The sequence below is a fragment of the Artemia sp. Qi Xiang Cuo genome, chromosome 4 (assembly GCF_049724085.1).
Source record: "Artemia sp. Qi Xiang Cuo chromosome 4, ASM4972408v1, whole genome shotgun sequence".
Classification (NCBI taxonomy): domain Eukaryota; kingdom Metazoa; phylum Arthropoda; class Branchiopoda; order Anostraca; family Artemiidae; genus Artemia; species Artemia sp. Qi Xiang Cuo.
The window spans coordinates 17144801-17163547 of record NC_142797.1 but is presented as its reverse complement, the minus strand read 5'-3'; the positions used below and the strand labels follow the sequence as shown (position 1 = coordinate 17163547).

The 18747-nt window shown below is 36.1% G+C and overlaps 1 protein-coding gene across 2 annotated transcripts in view; it reads right to left on the bottom strand.

Annotated features, from left to right (window-relative positions):
• LOC148952829 (aldo-keto reductase 1B-like) overlaps window positions 1-18421 on the bottom strand; it is a 53875-nt gene extending 35454 nt beyond the window's left edge. For both annotated transcript variants that reach the window (XM_089088118.1, XM_089088119.1), the window contains exon 1: window positions 18267-18421. In XM_089088118.1, coding sequence (XP_088944244.1) covers window positions 18267-18341 — 75 coding nt within the window. In that variant the 5' untranslated portion in view covers window positions 18342-18421. The remainder of the gene's footprint in view (window positions 1-18266) is intronic.
• Between the last annotated feature and the right edge of the window lie 326 nt (window positions 18422-18747).

Below are 18747 nucleotides of genomic sequence, written 5' to 3'. Positions count from 1 at the left end.
AAAGTCTACAGATATAGAGTTTTATTCCTCCGAAACCTAGTTTTTGACAATATTAAGCGACATATCAAGTAAATGATGTTGAAAAAGAGCTTAATCACTCTTATATTAAGATTTTATCAATTGTACCATGACATATTCAACAAAAGGTGTTGATAAGGAGTTTATTCATTCTGATACTTAGATTTTCCCCATTTAAACCTATCTATCCGACATATAATGTATACAAATTCCTTTTCTTACATTCCCGATGTTTTAATAGAGATTCTAAACGTTAAGTATGGTAGCATACTCTAAAAATAATGAACACATAACAATGTAATGCATAAAACATTTTTAGTGAAAGATTGTCATGTAGGATATTAATACAAAAAATATGTTATTACGCATCTGTAACACAAATGAACAACTTTGGACATTTTGAATCTGTTCCATAAAATAGTTCACCATATTCTCTCTTGACACTGTAACTATTGCCGTCTCTTAGTTTGTAATCAGTAGAATAATCATTATTCCATTTTGAGTCATACACAATTTTTACTGGTGTGTCATCGACAGGCTCAATATGTGTTTTGTCTTTGGTATTATTTGGTTCATTGACTGTTTGATCAATGATGTTAGTGACGTTTGCTGGCACTTTGTTTTTCATCAATTTATCTCTATATTCCTTAGTGATATTTTCTGCCAATATCCTTTTTATTTTTCTGGCAATTTCACTGTCTATTATCAAATTATTTTTACACAGGTAACAGTTCCGGCACGTAGACAAGATATGGTTTATGATATTAGTAGAAGAGTAGGCCTTTCTTTTCCCCTTTTCTTTCATTTCAATGCTAATACCTTAGAGATGACGAAAGGTTCCATCAACAGGCAGCGTTTTATCAGAAGCACTAACAATAAGATACCCCTCTTCTTCAACTATTATTTTTATGTTAGCATTCTATTTGAGTACTAACTTCTCTGGAAATGATACTGTCGCATATCCACCATTTGTACAGTGGAATTTTTTTTGGTACTCCAAAGAAATTTAATTCCTTACTGCCATGACAACGCACGCATACGTTTCCAATAGTGTTACCACATGTACTTGTTTCATAGTTCAAATACTTCTCCATGTCAGCATTCTATGCTACAATAACACTATCATGTGAACATACTTTCTGAAGTTGCTTAATTTTCACTTTTTTAAAGATATGAATAATGTGTTTATCCTTCCACAGAGTAAAAATACTGATTTAATACATGTAATAAACTAGCTAGTGTCGATAACCTGTCATAGAGTGCTAGTGGGAAAGTCACCTCGTGTCTATGAGCAAGCATGGAGTACGATTGGTAGACCCACAAGCATATTTCACGTCATTTTAAGATACGTAAAAAAATTGAATAATTTCAGTAAAAAAAAGTTCTACTACAAACATTATTTTTCTAATAGTAAAAGTCACGACTAAAATATCTATATCATTCTCATTCGAAGACATGTAAAAAAAATGAAAAAAATACCATGTTAAAAAATAATAATAAAAAAAACAAAAAAGTAAAAAAATGGGGGGAGGGGGCCAAAAAAGTTGAAGGGAGGGGGCCCCTTGGAGGTTGGGGATAGGGGACCTTTGGAGGTTGAGGTCCATGGTGGTTAGGGTCATTGATGATTGCGGTCCTTGATGCTTCAAACCAATAATCATTTCACTATTTGATTTGTAAGGATTTCTAAGAATTGTTCTGAATTTCTTTATTAAAATTCATTTCTTGGCATCTACATCTCTATTATTATCAACTTTTTAGTATACTAGAATGTTATAGCATATTTCATATTGACAACACTGTTCAAATGGTACTTGTGTATAATACAGAAAACATCCGAGAAGTAAAGCTAAGTTAAGTCACAAGGTCATTTTGTCATAGTTAACCATTACCATAGATTGATGCTATTCAAAATTTATAATAAATTGCTTATGAGTTAGCAACCCCTTCGGGCTTACCTTAACTGGTAATCAGTTTAACCCTTTTTTTACCACATTCATACATTATAACAGGAATTGTGAGTGAGTCCTATTTCATCCCATTTATTCAATCGTCAATTATGATGATTGACTGCCTAGTTATCCGAAGGCTAAACCTTTTTTCGCAAATCGAGTTTTTTTAAGCAATTATTATAGCTTTTTACTATTATTACGTAGAACTAATAATGCAAACGACACTGGATAAAAAAGCAAAAAACTTCAAAAAAAAGTATAAAAAATAGGGGAGGGGGCCCAAAAAGTTGGAGGGAGGGGCCCCTTGGAGGTGGGGGATAGGGGGCCTTTTAAGATAGAGGTCCTTGGTTGCTAGGGTCATTGATGGTTGCGATCCTTGATAATTCATAATCATAATCATCTCACTATTTGATTTCTAAGGATTTCTAAAGATTGTTCTGAATTTCTTTATTACAATTCTTTTCTTGGCATCTACAACTCTATTAGTATCAACTTTTTAGTATACTACAATCTTGGGCATATTTTATATTGACAACACTGTTCAAAAGGTACTTGCGTATTATACAGAAGACATCCGAGAAGTGAAGCTAGGTCAAGTCACAATGTCATCTTGTCATCGTTAATCATTTCCATATATTGATGCTAACGATGCTATTCCAAATTTATAATAAATTGCCTATGAGTTAGCATCCCCTTCGGGGTTTCCTTAACTGGTAAGCAGTTTAACCCTTTTTTACAACATTCATACAATCCAATTAAAAATGTTATATAGCTCTGTTTCACTCCTATTATTCAATCACCAATTAAGATCATTTATTGCATAGTTATGCATATGCTATACTTTTTTTCGCAAATTGAATTAGTTTACAATGATACAACTTTTTATCATTATTAGATACCTTTTTTCGCAAATTGAGTTAGTTTACGCAATGAAACAACTTTTTTTATCTTTATTAGACACCTTTTTTCGCAAATTGAATTAGTTTACGCAATGATACAACTTTTTATCATTGTTAGATACCTTTTTTCGCAACTTGAGTTAGTTTACGCAATGATACAGCTTTTTCATCTTTATTAGACACCTTTTTTCGCAAATTGAGTTCGTTTACGCAATGATACAACTTTTTATCATTATTAAATATCTTTTTTCGCAAATTGAGTTAGTTTAAGCAAATGTTATAACTTTCAACTTAAAAACAATTCTGACTGTAGAATCCCATTCCTCATTCTTTAATTACCAGCGACGCATTCCTAAGCAAACCAGTCTTGACTAAAGGCAATGGTCCAGAAAATAGGCATTGCCTCAGAAACCAGTCTGGTTGCATTACACAATCTCGTCCCTGAATATCTAGTTCCAAATATAACATGCACAATCACTTTATAGGTCCATAATATAGAGGGATTGGTCGCTTTATACCATCTAGCTCTGTGGTACTAGATAGCACACTACTAACAATCACCAAGTTGATTATCATTTGAAATAGTTGAATTTTCTTTATTAGAAATAAGGTGGGATTTTATAGCCTCGATTGGTTGGACCACTTCTGGTTCGTTATCGATGATATTAATCTCGTCATTTTCAACCACTGACGCTCGGCATTGTATGCATAACCAATTAGGGTTTTTAAGGTGATTACTTTTTGTTATGTCAGCAGAAGCAGGGTGCAACCCAGCATTGCACTTCGAACACTGGAAAGACCCAGTTCCACATTTTCTGCAGCCTTTGTTACAAGGGTGGGACATTCTAGGCTAAGAAACAAAAACGAGACAGACCTTGAATTGGAAGCTATATCTTCAACTAAAACCTGGTCGCCTAAGCCAGGATTAGCACTGGTACTTGCTAGAGAAAAGTTCACAGGGATCATCTCGCATCTTCACTTAAAAATCACAAGCCTCATTTATATAAAAACAAGACGTCTTGACAGGTCAAGATCTAATGGAAGACTAAATGAGCTTTTATTTCAGCAGGGTTGACAAATTACCCACAAATTTGAGTCTTTTATCAGTGTTGTCACATAAAAACGCAGCTAATGAAGGCTAAAAACATGAGGACAGCAAGTTTAGTGTCATGTCGAGTGCCAAAAGTTATTTCTGCCTACTCAGAGTCAAGATTCCTGGGAAAAAGTGCATAGACGCACTAATATTGATGTTTCAGGAAGTCTACTATGAGTAGTAGAATAGCCTTTCTACCGCCCATCTATTTCATATTTTGCAAAGCTGTGATGTGGCATATTAAATTGAACACCTTACAATAGTCAGCCAGAAGCAGATCAAATTTGGTACCTCCTTTGTCTACCCATTCAGTAATTAGATGGTAGAGCCATACTAAGCAGTGAATTGTAACACTACCTTTAAGGCATCTGTACTGGTAAGGGTCAAGGCAAAGGCTTATTTGCAACAAGAGTTCACAATATATGAATGACTTGATCACTTTTGCTAAATTGGGTGTTACTGATATGGGTTGGAGCTCATCACAGGACTTGGCGAATTTTGCCTTACTTCATAATATTCCTAAAAAATGTATAATGGAAATGATATACATAAACCAATTTCACCCCCCCCCCCTCTATTGTGGAGATATAAAGCCCAAATTAAATTCCCATGCATTTTTCTGTTTCTTGATGCTGTCAATGTTACTTCAATTTACAGGTATTAAGTTGAAAGAAGCAATGTATGGTAAAATGCATGGGAAATATATAATTTGGGCTATATTTTGCACATTAGGTGGGGGGGGGGTACATAGAGAATCTGGTCTGTTGTAGTCATAGAATTGTTTTGATGGAAATACCTTTCCTGAAGTCAAACTGACCACTAAAAAGGAGGATATTCTTTGCAATATGTTCTATGATGGTATAATTGACTATCCCTTCAATAAGCTTGGCCACAACTGAGGTAAGGCTAATTACCTTAAATCACATTGTCCAGCAAAAAGGAATCATCCTGTTGATACTGGTTATTCAAGATGTTGAACCAACGTGTTGGCTGCATCCCATTCTCAAAGCCATGGCTTGGACAACCAATATTTGTCCACAGCTCCCTTTAAGACCTCTACACTAGGGTCTGAGACTGCTCCTTTGCTTAGGGAGTTCTAGAGCCCCACAACTCTATTCAGGAAGAAGTTGTTCTGTAGTCCTGTGTTGGCTCATTTGCAGTACATCCTCATGCTGTGTCCTCTAGTTCTTGTTCACTGGTCAAGTTCAAGCACATTTTGTCGCAAGGACTAAGCTCCAGGCGAGATAGGTAGTCCAGGCTTTTAAAACCCTCTATTGATTTAGTTGCTTGCCTTTGGACACTCTCTAGTTTTTTCTTGTCACCTTTACTTAGTAGGATTGCCATACACATACCAAATTCCAGTTTTGGTCAAACAAGTCCTTTGTATAGCTTTGACATCCTCTTTGGTGACCTACTGCAGGACATTCTTTTTACAATTCCATGAGTCTGGAGCAGTATGGAGGTAACTGACTGAGAATGTAAACTTCAATTTATTATCCACAAGTATACCCAGGTCTCTTTCAGAGTGGGAGGAACCAATCAATTGCCCAACACCAGCTATTCCACACATGTGATACTAACCCATCACATTCTTTCTGCCAAAATGAATTGTCCTTTATTTCTTAATGTTGAATTCTAATTCCAGAATTTTGCCCAATTGGAGTTTGTCTAGGTCAGCTTGTAATAAGGCTTGCTCTTTGGCTGTTTTTGTAGTGCTGATGATTACGAATCATTGGCATACAGGTTCGTTTTATTTTTAACAGATTGTGGGGCATCATTGATATAGATGTTAATTAATGTTGGACCAAGGATTGTTCCCTGTGGGACTCCAATTTCCACTTCAGTACTATCTGAGTAAAATACCTGACTGTTTTCTCTATGAACCTTTACGCTCTGCCTTCTATCTTTCAGGAATATCAGCACCCACTCAACAACCTCCTGGCTTATCCCAATTGCAATTAATTTTGTCTGTAGTTCACAATGACATACTTTGTCAAATGCTTTAGCAAATTCTAGGATAATGGGATCTACTGAAATTCCTCTATCTAGGAGCTCTGAGAGAAAATTGTACACATCTATCAGATTTGTATCAACAGATTTTCCTTATCTAAATCCATGCTGACTTTGTGCAATAAGATTGTTGGAGGTAAGGTAAGATAAGATAAGATTTACTGCTGAAAAACGGCTATCACAAGCCCAAAAGGGCCGAATTCGCACTTTAGCGTCAAACAATGCGAAAAAAGAACAACAAAAACAAACAATCAAACAACAACAAAAAATTATAAAAGGGACAATGTCAAATACGTAAAAATGTTAAAAACAAAAATAAATTAAACTCATAAAATTAGAAGCCCAATGTCAAGTCAGCAAAAATGCCAAAAAAACAGAAACTCGTAAAATTAACAAGGGGATAAAGTAAAATTAAAACAAAAACATAAGTTAGTTAGTGACTAAAAAACATAAATAAAAAACCTCCAAATTTGCAAAATGGGCATTAAAATTAATAACTATGAGGTAAAAAGTGAGTGAGGGGGGGGGGGGGAGGCTGCGGAGATTCACTGGTTGAAAATGTCAACCATGTAAGGGATAAAAGTTCTTCTATATCTTTCAGTGCACAACTCTTATTGGGGCAAGAAGGGGGATTTTTGTTGACACAGAACGCGGGGTCGAAGGGGTGAATATTGACCAGAGAAAAGGGGAGTTGTTCGAGGGTTATGAAGGGCATTGTTAGCAAAACGCAAGATAATTCTTGCTCTCCTTTTTGCTCACCTAAGGGTGACAAGATTAACTCTCCTAAGAAGGGAAATATAAGGTACTTTAGCCTCATTGAAGATAATTTTTAGGCACCTTTTTTGGACTGCCTCTATTCTGTCCGACAATCCAATGGAAATGCCAAGATGCCAAACAGGACAGGCGTACTCAAGGGTTGGGCATACAAATGACAGGAAAATCCTCAAACAATGCGATTTAGGGCATTTAAGTTTTTTAAGGAGTTTAAGGAGGGAAAATGCGGTATTTGCCCGTTTTAAGATGTCATTAATATAACAATCCCATTTTAAGTCACTTGAGATGGTAACGCCCAGTAATTTCATAGTGGCAACAGACATTTCAGGGGGGACTGGACAGGAGAAAGAAGGGGGAGTTTTAAGGAAATTAATAGTAAGAACAGTTGACTTTAAAGGGTTGACTTTCATATCATCGGTAAGAGCTTCGGCTGATATCGATTCCAAGATGTACATTGGGTTGCTTTTGGAATTTTTGGAACATGTCTCTAAGACAATTAGATCATCAACGAATTTCCGTCTATCCGGAAAATAAACACCAAGGTTGTTTATCATTGTAAGAAATAAAATTGGACCTAAGAGGGTTCCTTGGGGCACACCATTATAAATTGGGAGGGGATCAGAATATACATTCAGGTATTTCACAACTTGCGTTCTATTAGAAAGGAAAGCCACAATTATTCTAATTAAATAAGGGTCAACTTGAAAGTCATTGCATAGCTTTTCTAATAGTATATTGTGGTTGATTAAATCAAAAGCTTTTTGCAAGTCAACAGCGATAACATTAAGCGAGGTATTGGGTTTTTCGAGTGTGTTGCATATTGTGTCCATAAGGTGAACAATATAGTGGGTAGTAGATGTAGAACGTAGGTTTCCGAATTGTCTTTGGTCAACATTTGGGATTATCTTTACTTTCAACCACTCAGCTAAAAAGCTTTCATATAACTTCGAAAAGAACTGGAGTAAGAGTAACGGGATGGACACCATCAAAATCTTGATTGTTACCTTTCTTTTTTACGGGAGTAATAAAACCTAATTTCCAACAATTTGGAAATTTACCAGTAGAGGTAATTTCATCAAAAAGTAAGGACAAAGCCTCTGAGAGATTGTCGGCAAAGGATTTAATTAGTACAATCGGGATGTCTAGTGGACATGTACTACACTTTTTAATGTTCTTAATTTTTGCCTACACATCCGAGGGCGAAATAGTGGGGAAATTGAGAGAGCACAAATCATAAGGAGCGTCAAAAGAAAGGGGAGGGAGGCTCTGAACTATCGAAGAAAGAAACCTGTTCAGATCATTGGCTGTAACTGAAGGGTCTTCTTGGAAATGGAAATCTATATTATTATGTGTTTTCCCACAAATTTTCTTTATTCTATTATACCATTGTTTTGGCTTTGTAGAAAATAAATCTTGGACTTTGCATTTGTAATATGAAGAAACAAATTTACGTATTTCTTTTTTTATATGTTTATGCAGTGAGGTCGCTTTGGATGTTTTACCACTCTTTAGTAGATTCAATTTAATTCTAATTATTTTTTTCAATTGGCCAGTAATGTATGGTTTGTCAATAGAACATGTTTTTACTATTTTAACAGGGAAGAAATTTATGTATTTTGTTTTAATCAGATTTTAGAATTCAGAGACTTTAAAATTAATGTAATTTTTTCCTTTGAGAGCCAGCCAGTTTTCATTGGTAATCCAAAATCCAAATGTGTAAGGGTTTTACTAGGGGGTGATCATGAGGACGAAGTTTTATGAATTGGGAGTGGTTATTAATTTTCAATAAAACAGGGTTCTGTGCATGGACCTCAGTTACGGCAATTACATCAATTTTGTGTACTTAACAGAGGGCCTCTAGCTCGATCAATTTGTCAAAATTCAGGCTTTTGGCGTTCGTAACAAGCAACTTTGGGAAAGTAAAACGGTTACTAAAGAGAGCAATATTTTGTTTGTGAATTCTGGGAGACAGTGGGGGTGGGAGGAACGTGGATCTGGGAGAGGAGAGGCATCTTGTTCGGGATGAAGGCTGGGATTCGTTTGAGAATCAGGATTAAAAGGCGGGGCTGGGCCGGGCTTGAGAGAAAACGAGGACAGCAGACAAATTATGGGGATATTATTAAGTTGGGATTTGGGGGGACATAAGTTAGAACTAAAACACTGGTATAAGTTAGAACTAAGTCACGTAACTCGATGCTTCCATAAGCCGAAGTACCTGGGAACGAATGGATGGAAGTAGGGTCTTCTTTAAGGTGATAAAATACGGTTGGGGTCTTAAATTCCTCGGAATGAACTGGTGGTGGTGCTTCAATGGACACTGGTGTGTTACTTGGCAGGCTCGGTGACTCTAGTTTTTTGACAGAGTTTTCTTGGCACTGTTGGAGGGGGGAGAATTTGTTTTCGTTGAGCTGAACTGCTTGCGGTATCTCACTGACCTTTGATGTAATGGTGGGAAGGTTTGATGTAAATCGTTTTTTGACAGGTCCAAACTGATGAGAGAAGGAATTGGAGGGGGTGCTGACTGTGGGTTTAAATTTTTTTCGGCACTATCTAAGAGCTTTTTAAAAGATTTGTATCCATATTTCAAGTGGATTTGACTGCATTCACCGAAGCAAAGCCCACTTCTAAAACTGACACACACCCTGGAACGCAAGAGTTTGCACCCAGGGACACTACATTCATTCTTCAAATAATAATTCTTGCACAAATGAAGGTATTTACACGACTCTTCCTTCTTGCAAACCCCTCTCCAGGCATATTTACATATATCTTTATTACCATTAACTTGCTTCCTGGATAGTTCATCACTAGTATTGAACTCACACCCGGTTTTACATGTATAACTAAGGTCAATTTCACAATGGACTTGACCTTGAACACTTGTGCCTGAGAGAGGATTAAAACCAAGACAGTTCAATCCTTTAAACACACAAACTTGTCTTTTTATCTTAGTTGAACCGAAAATTACTGAATTTGTATCTATAATTTTGTTGTTGACCTTGTCTTCTGTTAAATTTTGATTTTTGACAATGTTATCAGGAGCCACATTAGCATCAATAAGTCTTGTTTTAATACTGGTTTTAACAGAACTTGGGGATTTCTCCTTTTCCTGGATTGGAGAAGAGGGAGGGAGGAGGTGTCTTGTTTTAGGTGCAGTAGGAACGTTGTTTAACAAGTTGGACTGGTAGGAAGCACAGGTCTTGAATACTGTAGCTTGGTCAGGGGTTTGGCAACTGAAATCAGTTGTTTTCTAAACGAAATTGGTTTGGCAGGAAACATCGAACGTGGTTGAGGGGGGACTGTCCTGGGGCATGAAATTGGTTTGGCAAGGAATTGATTTGAGAGACGATAAGGGTGATGACCTCACTTCCTTCAAAATGTTGACCAGGTCACTTCCCAATGGGTGACGTGGAGGTGTCTTAAGAGTGGATGAGGTCTGGGGGGAACAGCGCAAAGAGTCATCAAAAGGTACTACCTTGTCATTAGTATCTTCTTTTGTAGTACAATCTAGGCAAAGCAAATTTCTTGACCACTTAGAACGTTCTATACCAGAGCAATGTTCATGGAAGTAAAACTCACAGCTACTGCAATGAATAGAGTTAATAGTAACTCTTAATCTGCATTCCTGGCATACTCTCTTTGCCATTTTTTGAACCGAAATGGGTTTTGATATATTACCAAATATTATTGCTGATTAAAGATGAGTTAGCTAGGGTCACTGAATTAATTCATGTTCAAAGCTCTTAATTAATTCAAGTCCAAAGTGAGTGAATCCAAAAAGGTGTTTCCACTCTGAAGACTAAATGAAGACTGAAAGGTGTGTCACAATGGCAGTATTTACTATTCCTTTCAGAATTTTCCCAACAATGGATATAATGCTAATAGGGTGGTAATTTGATGGGTCTAATCAACTGCCACCTTTATGGATAGGGGCAATATTAGCATTCCGCCAGTCCTGAGGCACTGTCTTTGTATCCAGGAACTTTTGGAAAAGTGCTGTGAGAGGCAAGGTCAATTCTGCATGACCTTCCTTTAATGTCCAAGGGTGTATTCTGTCAGGTCTACAGATTTGCTCTGGTTCAGATCTTTCAGTCTAGCCTCAATGTCATCTTTACTGAAAGTAAATGGTAATATTGGATTATCAACTGTATACTTAGGTTGATTGGGAAGTAGATCTGTATCTGGGGTAGTGAAGACTTCTTGGAACTGATTGTTCATTGTCTCAGCTATGTCTTTAGGGCTGGTAATAGATGCTCCATCAACAGAAAGCTTAGTTACTGAGTGTCTTCTGGGATTTTGCAGGGAAGCATACCTCCCAAATTTCTTGGGATTTGATTTGGAAGCATCTGCAATTGCTTCTTCATACTCTCTTGTAAGTTTTCATGAAAGCTGTCAAGCCTTGTTACAAAGTTGCTTAAAACTATCATGACTTGCCTGTCTTAGGATATCTTTATATTTCTTTCACTTCTTTTTCTTTTTTTGATTCCCAGTTTGATATCATGGGTGAGAAAAGGAAGAGTTCTTGGCTTACAGATGTAATTGTTGTATGCTTGTCACAAGATGAAGCTATAATCTCTTTCATTTTACACCATGATTCAGGAGCATCTGTATTCTCAATGAATGACCAATCTTGTCTTGATAATTCTTGCCTAACTTGGTTGTAATTTGTATACACATGTCTTACATAATGATTTTTCTTAGGAAACAACCTAAGCCGGCAAGTGAGTGCAGTATGATCACTTGCTCCAAATGGTGGTTCAGGCTTGATACTAACAATTGTTTCTGGGTATATTACTAATAAAAGGTCAAGAACTATTGGGGTTTGCCCATCTCAATACCTATTTGAAAAATTAGCTGCCCATTACAATGAGTAATTTTATAGACATCCAAGAAATAAGTTAATATGACCAGCTTCTTAATGGGTTGGTAGTTCTCTTGCTGAGTTCTAGATTCTTTCTTGAATATCAGAGTGATAATAGCCATCTCCCAGTCTGTGGGTAGGCTCTTTAATTTGAGGGACAGCTTGAATAGCAAACAGAATGGCTCAGCTACTTTGTCAGAAAGTTGTATAAGGATCCAAGGTTGCATGCCACCTGGGCCCCTAGCTATGTTGGGGTTAAGTTTTTTCAACCTTTTCATAATTGTGTCTGTGATAATGTGAATTTTTGGTATTGGGTGGTTGCCCAGCTTAGGAGTATGGTGGTATGGCTTAGTCAGGGGAGTTCCCTGTTGTATGCAAATGGTTGGTTCAACAAAAATGCAATGTCCCCTGGATTTTCCAATTTGCCTTTAGTTGAGCAGGAATGGTTTAGTCCGTTTAGCCTACTCTTATCTACTGCAGACACATATCTCCAGAATCTCCTTGGATCATCTTTGATGTTGGATGCCTAATCAGCTGTGAGGTGTCAAGTCAGCTTGGTCCTTGCTTTTGCAAAGCACTCCCATTGGTATGTACATTTGTACTTGTATACTTTAAGAAAGTCTTCTTCTTATGCAGCGTTCACAAGCGTGTCTAACTAGAATCCCATGTCTAGACACGTGTCTAGCCAGAAGAGGCAACGACCGTTCACAAGTAAAATTCGGCGCTTAGCTAGACACGCTAGACAAGGCGCTTGGCTAGAAATTGAGTTCTAGACTATAAAACTCAATGTCTAGGATTCTCGATTACAGCCATTCAGAATGTGTCAAGTTCTACTATTTTAATCATTTATGTTTACATTTTTAAACTGAAATTTAATTTTTGTTTTCTCATTAATTGTTTTTTTCATTTTAGGCAAATATGCACCACCAGGCATAATAGTGAAGCACACTAAGGCAATTGCTCCATTATCTCATCCATTACCTTGTGACAGTAAAAATAAGGATTACCATTTTGAAAGTTTTGCTCGAATAAGTTCCCTTGATTGGCTAGAAATGACGATTGGAAACTAAATTTGTAGTTTTAGCTAAGCACCGAATTTTACTTGTGAACGGTCGTTGCCTAGACATTGAATTCTGGCTAGACACGTGTCTAGACATGGGATTCCAGCTAGACACGCTTGTGAACGCCACTTTATGGTTCATGGCAAATTTTCAATTCAGGTGATGCAGTGTATTAGGCACCTTCATAAGTGAAATTAAAGCACACATCTTCTCAGCTTGGAGCCAGTGGTGGATCCAGAATTGGGGTGCCCCCCCCCCCTAGCGTAGTCTAAAGTAGTGTAATTTACTTAATTAACTCAAGTTTGCATTAATTAAACTTGCTGTTAACACAATTTTATCAGATCAACCTATTTTGCGCCCCCCCCCCTAAATTTTTTTTTTATCAACATACTTTGCCCCCCCCCCTAAAAAAATCCTGGATCCATTCCTGCTTGGAGCAGACTATCCTTCAAATTTTTCCAGGCTAACTCAACATCATCCTTGAGAATCACTTGGTCCCATGCTACTGCCTGAAGCAACCCTGTTGTAGCATGTATATGCTTGTTTGGTGTAGTTCTTTGTTTGCTGACTTAACAGCAGATCATTGCAGATGCAGAGGTGGTCACAGGCATCAATGGGAGGGAGTTAGGCCTAGCTGGTGTTTACCAACAAACCTGGATTGATAGTGATTGTCAAACTAGGGATGGGGTCTGGTTGTTTTTATACTGGGTCAGTAGGTCAATAGCATGACATAAACTTTTTTCCTTAGTACTCAACAAATGGATTACTGATACCCTAAAGCAGCGTTCACAAGCATGTCTAGCTAGAATCCCATATCTAGACACATGTCTAACCAGAATCCAATGTCTAGGCGATGCCCATTCACAAGTAAAATTTGGTGCTTAGCTAAAACTACAAATTGTCATTTCTAGCCAATCAAGAGAGCTTATGCAGGCAAAACTTTCAAAATTGTAATCCCTATTTTTAATTCACAAGATAATGGATGATTAAGCAAAACAATTGCCTTAGTGTGCTTCACTATTATGTCTGCTGTTGTATATTTGCCTAAAATGAAAAAAAAACGATTAATGAGAAAACAGAAATTAAATTCCAGTTTACAAAGGTGAACCAAAATGATGAAAATAGTGGAACTTGACAAATTCTGATTGGCTGTAATAAAAAATCCTAGACATTGAATTCTAGAGTCTATAACTCAATGTCTAGCCAAGAGCCTTGTGTAGCATGTCTAGCTAAGCGCCAAATTTTACTTGTGGACAGTCATTGCCTAGACATTGAATTCTGGCTAGACATGTGTCTAGACATGGAATTCTAGCTTGACACACTTGTGAATGCTGCTTAAGCCCTCAAACTATTTGAGGACACATATTTACATTGCTAATTTTATTCTTATTTTTGTAGTTTAGGTTGCATTTTTACAATTCATCCCTAGTCTCCTTCTATTGGTCCCATATAGCCTTAGGCTACATAAAGAAACAATGCCAACCAAAAAATGATGAAATTCTTGCTTTATAATATAGCCTACAGTGACAGATCCAGGGTAGGGGCAAGGGGGTGCATGCCCCCCTTAACATAGTCTAAAGTAGTGTAATTTACATAATTTATGCAAGTTTGCATTAATTAAACTTGCTCCTAATGCAAGTTTATCAGATTGACCTATGTTGGGCCCCCCTAAAAAAATCATGGATCTGCCCTTAATAGGCTAGGCCCATATCCTAAGGCTTTATAAGACCATTTGAGAGGGATATCCACTCTTTAACTATTGGAAAAAAATTAGTTTATAAGCTTATATAGAATGGTACTATCCAATCTCCTTATAATTAAAAACATTTTAGTCATCTAGTTGGAAAATTTGGCCCATCTGTATAGGAAAAATCTAAATTTGCCAACTAGTTGACTAATAACTTCTCCCCAGCAAAACTTTCATTTTCCAACTAGTTGACAATAAATGTTGCCCCAGCAAAACTTTCCTTTTCCAACTAGTTGACTAATAACTTCTCCCCAGCAAAACTTAATTTTGCCAACTAGCTGGAACGAAATTTGCCCCAGAAAACAATTCATTTTCCAACTAGTTGACTAATAATAATAAGAATCTATTCTGAATAGCATAAAATATGTTAATAATATAGTTTTTTTTTTCAAATTTAATTATCACTATTAGTTCTATTGTGTCACAACTTCTGTCTCTCTCCCTGTCTCCCTCTTAATGGGAGATATAATTTGAGTTATATATTGGGCTTTCAAGCCAGGGATTTTTTTTTTATTAAGTCCCAGGATAATTAGTCTTATAATACCTGGTCCCAAAAGTGAGATTGAATTTCTCAAAGCTTGGAGGGTTATTCCTCCTGTCTGTTAAAGAAACGGATACATATATGAAGTTTTGTTCATTTCTATCTTGTATTTAATGGACATAAATTGTGTATGTTCTGGTAAAATTCTACTTTAGCTTCTTTTGACTATCTTGGAAAGGGGTTATGTTAGGAAAATGAAACTTTCAGTGATAGGTCTATGGGCTAAAGTATGTCCCCGGAAGGTATTTTGAAGTACCTACCTCCACTCTTTCTCCCTCTGGAGGGTCCTGACCTTTGATGACCTTTAAAAATCTGTGTGTTATAAAAGTGAAACCTTGCAAAATAGATCATCTGCTTAAATGAAGTACAACACAAATTTTTTCATCTTCATAACTATGCTCAAACCTTATTTACAAGGTTTTAAAGATATGTATATACATTTCCTAAATCTTGAAAAAAAAACATAAATTTGCCAATTAGTTGACTAATAACTTCTCCCCAGCAAAACTTTCATTTTCCAACTAGTTGACAATAAATGTTGCCCCAGCAAAACTTTCCTTTTCCAACTAGTTGACTAATAACTTCTCCCCAGCAAAACTTAATTTTGCCAACTAGCTGACTAATAACTTCTTCCCATCAAAACTTAATTTTGCCAACTAGCTGGAAAGAAACATTGCCCCAGAAAAACAATTTATTTTCCAACTAGTTGACTGGCAACTTTTCCCCAGTAATACTTTCTTTATCCAACAAGCTAGAAACAAACTTACCCTATAAACACTTTTGTTAGCCATCTATTTTGCAAGCAACTTTTCATCAGAATAATTTTTTAGCTAACAACATGATGTAAATAGAAAAAAAAACATACTATTCCCAGTCCAGTGAAAATTGGCAGTATTTGTTTTTAACAAATGCACTACAGCTAAGGTAAATCAAACAAACTGAATTCAGGAGTAAATAGTCTTGAAGCCACAGAACTAAAAGTCTTCTCCTTCTATAAGTGCATGGGTGTAGGCAGCATATTGTCTAGGGGGGGGGCAGTTGATAGTGTGATGGAGGGCCTTTTATCAACTGCTTTTCCAACCCTTTTTCAGCCATATTTGAAGGTATTGGGGGCAAATTTTTGCCCCCATATCTAGGGGGGGGGCAAAAATTTTTGTTGTACTTCATTTAAGCAGATGATCTATTTTGCAAGGTTTCACTTTTATAACACACAGATTTTTAAAGGTCATCAAAGGTCAGGACCCTCTAGAGGGAGAAAGAGTGGAGGTAGTTACTTCAAAATATCTTCCTGGGACATACTTTAGCCCATAGACCCGTTCCTGAAAGTTTCATTTTCCTATCATAATCCCTTTCCAAGATAGTCAAAAGAAGCTAAAGTAGAATTTTACACATACACAATTTATGTCCAACAAATGCAAGATAGAAATGAACAAAACTTCAAATATGCATCCATTTTCTTTAACAGACAGGAGGAATAACCCTCCAAGCTTTGACAAATTCAATCTCACTTTTGGGACCAGGTATTACAAGACTAATTATCCTGGGAATAAATAAAAAAATCCCTGGCTTCAAAGCCCAATATATAACTCAAATTATATCTCCCATTAAGAGGGAGACAGGGAGAGAGACAGAAGTTGTGACACAATAGAAACAATAGTGATAATTGAATTTGAAAAAAAATCTATATTATTAACGTATTTTATGCTATTCACAATATATTATAACTATTACTGGTCAACCAGTTGGAAAATGAACTGTTTTTTGGGGCAATGTTTCTTTTCAGCTAGTTGGCAAAATTAAGTTTTGCTGCGGAGAATTTATTAGTCAACTAGTTGGAAAAGAAAAGTTTTGCTGGGGCAACATTTATTGTAAACTAGTTGGCAAATTTAAGCAATGCTGGGGAGAAGTTATTAGTCAACTAGTTAGAAAATGAAAGTTTTGCTGGGGAGAAGTTATTAGTCAACTAGTTGGCAAATTTATGTTTTTCCTATACAGATGGGCAAATTTTCCAACTAGATGACTAAAATGTTTTTAATTATAAGGAGATTGGATAGTGCCATTCTATATAAGCTTATAAACTAATTTTTTCCAATAGTCAAAGGGTGGAGTCCCATTTGAGAGGGGCTGGGGATGAATTGTCAAAAATGCAAATCAACCCATGAAAATAAGTTATAATTTGTAATCTAAAAATGTGTCTCTTTTTCTGTTAGGCTAGCATATCTTCTTTTGAAGAGGTTCAATTTTAGACCTTTGCCTTTTTTTGGTAAAATTCTACTTTAGTTACTTTTACCTATCTTGGAAAGGGGCGAGGTTAGGAAAATGAAACTTTCAGGGATGGGTCTACAGGCTAAAATATGTCCTGGGAAGGTATTTTGAAGTACTTATCTCCTCTCATTCTCCCTCTAGAGGATCCTGAAATTTGCCTACATGACAGGTCTATACCTATTGAAATTTTGACAAAACAACATTTTACCTTAATTTTCAGTTATAAGATTCTTTTTCTCTGGCTTTAGTTCTGAAAATGCAATTCCTGTTATTTGAATAGTATTTTAAGCCATATCAATCTTCATTTTCAAAATTTAGGAAATGTATTTGCATATCTTTAAAACTCTATAAATCAGGATTGAGCAAAGTTGTGAGGCTGAAAACAATTTCGTTGGACTTCATTTTAAGCAGAAGATCTATTTTACAAGGTTTCACTTTATAACACACAGATTTTTAAAGGTCATCAAAGGTCAGGACCCTCTAGAGCAAGAAGGAGTGGAGGTAGGTACTTCAAAATACCTTCCTGGAACATACTTTAGCCTTTAAATCTATCCCTGAAAGTTTCATTTTCCTAACCAAACTCCTTTCCAAGATAGCCAAAAGTAGCTAAAGTAGAATTTTACCAAAAAGCTTAAAACTAGGAACCTAGGTAAGCTACTAGGAACCAGAACAAAGAAAGTAAAGAGCTCTATTAAACCAAAAATGACAACCCCTATGCCTTTTCAAGACCAAAAAATTATTTGAACTTTACTAAAAAAAAAAAAAAGAAATGACTGTGGATTGTCAGTTTAATATACATAGGCCTATACTGAAATTTATTCCTTAAAGTCTTAATAGGCTGGCCTAATTTTGTATTTATTAAAGTTAAAAAAGTAAACACATTTAAAATGTAAATGGTAGGCCTACTACTTTTAATTGTTAGCCTAAGCATACTTCCTTCAGAAGTGGTAATCGCTAAATATTTACTCTGTTCCATAATAAGCTAAATTGACCAGGGTTTTATTCTACTAGGCCTAACAGATGTCCCTCAGCTAGGCCTATTTCTTACCTTCCATGTCCCAAGTCCAATAATTGGCATATCATATCCATTACTCAGTTTTACAGCAGCTACATTTGGAGCCATATTTCTCGCTTAACGCCGTTCAGCCAAAAAATGAAAAAAAACTGGAATAGGTTTTTTAACTTAGATAAAAATAGTTGATTTTAGCACCATCTAATTTAAACAAATAGCAGTTTTTTTAGTCAGTGCTCTTTTGGATATACTTCTTTTATTAACGTATTTCTAGACTCCAAATGTCAACAAAATTAAATTGAGAAGACATAGAAAATTTGTATTTTATACCAACGGTTTTATTTTAGCTTTGCCCTCTCTTAATTAGTAAAATCAGTTCAAATGGACTAGAGACCTAACCCTGTACGTCATTTTCACAGCTATTAAGTAGCACTGTAATAACTCCTAAAAATGGTGTCAATCGAAACACAAAGTACACCATTAGAACTATTTGATCAATGTTGTTCTGTTTTTTTTT